Source organism: Pundamilia nyererei, unplaced genomic scaffold (assembly GCF_000239375.1).
Source record: "Pundamilia nyererei isolate P.nyererei 1_Seehausen unplaced genomic scaffold, PunNye1.0 scaffold00684, whole genome shotgun sequence".
Classification (NCBI taxonomy): Eukaryota; Metazoa; Chordata; class Actinopteri; order Cichliformes; family Cichlidae; genus Pundamilia; species Pundamilia nyererei.
In genome coordinates, this window is record NW_005188085.1 from 74,382 (window position 1) to 77,309 (window position 2,928).

A 2,928-nucleotide genomic window follows, 5' to 3' on the forward strand; every position below is an offset into this window, starting at 1 on the left:
GTTATATCGTTATCGCAAATTTTCAAATATATATCGTGATAAATATTTTTGGCCATATCGCCCTGCTCTAATAAGTATTGTAGTTTTAAGTGTTATTGAAATACATTTATTGGGTTTAGACAACACTGTGCCAGGAAAAAGCTAAAGATTCTAACTACAATTTATATGCTGAGGCAAATTGCAAATTATACATGCACAAAACTAAAATACAGATAAATAATAAATAAAAAATAAATCAGAGAGGACTCAGTTTGTCATGGTAAGGGTTTCTTTCTGTAGTAACTTGGATGTCTATCAATGGAATTAAAGTTGAATTGAAGAAATTAATTAATGCTTACCTGAAACAATAAGTTCAGTAGATCCATCATAAAATGAGTGACCTTTGGTGTGGTAGGAAGTAATTGTGTTCTTTTCTATCCATGGATAAAGTTGGTTATGGTTGTCTGACATCTCCAGCCTTTCAATCTTAAGACTACAGTTCTTCTCAGTTACTGATCCAGTCAAGCTTGTTCGACCATTAAACTTTCTAATAACTGTCCCTTTTTGGTTGTATACAGCTGGGTATTCGTTCCTGTGATACAAGTACCATATAACTTCAAGGTCTTTAGGCTGAGAGTTTTTGTAGGAGAATTTGCATGGAATGGTGAGACATGACCCTTTTAACCCAGTTATGGTGGCTGGAGCAGTGAAGGACCAACCCAGATTCAGTATGTTTCCTGCAAAAGAGAAGAAGCTTTTGAAGCACTTTTGATCTTAACAAAAAATAAATAAATATTGGCAGCCACCAGTGCTACCCCCTGCCTCCTATGTTGCAGGTATGGTATAAATTTGACTAAATAAAGATGACTTAATTCTTGAGTTATTGCATTCTCAAACTCAAGTGCCCTCAATGGTGGAGCAACAACAATACCCTCAGCCTTTTATGCCTAACGCTTAAAAAGGGCTCACACTCTGTTTGAAATGAAATGAACTTGAGACAAAACTAGTGATGGGTCGGTCGCGAACGAAATGGCTCTTAGAGCCGAGTCTTTGACGTGAACGACGCGAGCCGTCTCTTTATCGCGAGCCGTGGGTTGTTTTTTTCTTTCTCTCACCCTCTCTCTCGCACTTTGTTTCCGCTTCACTTCGCCAGCGCATGCGAGCTTTGTGCTTTGCGCTGGGCAGAGGGGGGAGGGGCGGTAGTTACACTCAGTAGCACAGGAACAGAGCGGAGGGAGGGAGAGACAGAGAAAGAGAGCCAGGGACAACAACGTCACATTAGAAAGGTATAGTAATCATCCACAACTATTTTCAGTTGCAGATGATAAAGGATTCAGAAAGTTTATTCATGCAGGCCCATATGACAGAGAATATGCATCTTCTTTTTGTTTTCATATTATAATTTATATTTAATTGTGTTGTGGTTTGCAGTGTTTTGTGTTGTTTCACTTTAAATTTGTAGAGGGAAAAAAATGAAAATTTAAATAGTTAAAAGTTGAAATGTGAATAGTTGATTTTTGTATTAAATTATTTATTTATTACATTTTATGTGGAGTGAATAAAAAAAGTATATTTACGGTGGCCCCTACAGACAAATCACGTACAAACTCAAAAACACGTAAAAACTCAGAAGCACATAAAAACTCAAAACACGTACAAAAGACAACAGAAGTGCTCCAGGATGCTAGTGTGCAGTGTTGAACTTTTGTTACCTAGTGGCTACACAAGCCAGCAAGTACCAACGACCGGATTTGGTGTATGGTAATAACAGGTAAATGAACTTTTTTTTTTTTTTTTTATTATTTGACTATATATGAATGCTTGTGTATAAATACACAAACAATACACATATGCTTTCATGCTTTCAATTGTGTAATTTAAGTGATCTAGGTAGCTCTGTTTTGGAAGTTTAGTTCATGCTAGAAATGTGTTTTGGAGTTTGTACGTGTTTTGTCTCTAGGGGCCACTGCATATATTTATATATAGACATATATAAATAAAACCACTTTTTTTTTTTACATTAGTAATTTCTTTTGTGCATAATTTTATATTATTGTCAATAATAAATTAATTAAAGCAACAAAACAACCTGAAGAGCCGGTTCGGAGCCGAAAGAGCCGGCTCTTTTTAGTGAGCCGAACCGAAAGAGCCGGTTCTCTAAAAAGAGCCGGAAATCCCATCACTAGACAAAACATCTCTTTGCAACTTTGAGAAATAATAACGGAAAAACATTTGTGATCACATTATTACAACCCAAGTGCATCTGGAGTTAATCTGGGAAACATGATGGAAGTTTTCTTTTCATGCATCTCAAAGACAGAGAACAATATTAGCCTCCATTATTTGTATTTGTATCTCTAAATGTTCCATGTCATTTTACTTCTGTTTTGGTCTCCACCACTGCTGAAGAAACTATTTGATTACTTATGTGCTGAATGGCACATTGTATACACTGCCTTATTTGCTTCTGTTGACATTGCCAGGACTTGCACATTACTCCCTCTAACCCTGAAAATCTTACAATTCAGTTTCTGCATCAGGTCTAGTATCATAATAGATGCAAGTCCTCTGTCAGTCATTGTATAGCATCTTTAGTGGGAGAAACGTTTTGTCACTCATCCAAGTGACTTCTTCAGTCTCAGATGACTGCAGGTTTCCCCAATCTTATAAACATAACATTTGCATAATGACTGAAACTAGCACCACTCCATGAACAATCAGCTGGGAGGTCAGTTCCTTGATCATTAATATGTAAATTCCCCTGACCATTGATCCACAACCACTGATCAAAGCTCACTGGTCAAAGACCACTAATCAATGACCATGAGCAGTGTTGGGGAGTAACGGAATACATGTACCGACGTTATATATTTAACCCTTTAAGACCTACCATAGAACCAAGTCCGCCAGAGCTTACTTTATATTTTTACATGCTGTAGTGCCATTTTG

At 36.9% G+C, this 2,928-nt stretch overlaps 1 protein-coding gene across 1 annotated transcript in view; it reads right to left on the minus strand.

The window, feature by feature from the left end:
- LOC102196532 (uncharacterized) overlaps positions 1-2,928 on the minus strand; it is a 16,724-nt gene that overhangs the window by 9,525 nt on the left and 4,271 nt on the right. The window contains exon 4 of the mRNA XM_005754842.1: positions 339-716. Coding sequence (XP_005754899.1) covers positions 339-716 — 378 coding nt within the window. The remainder of the gene's footprint in view (positions 1-338; positions 717-2,928) is intronic.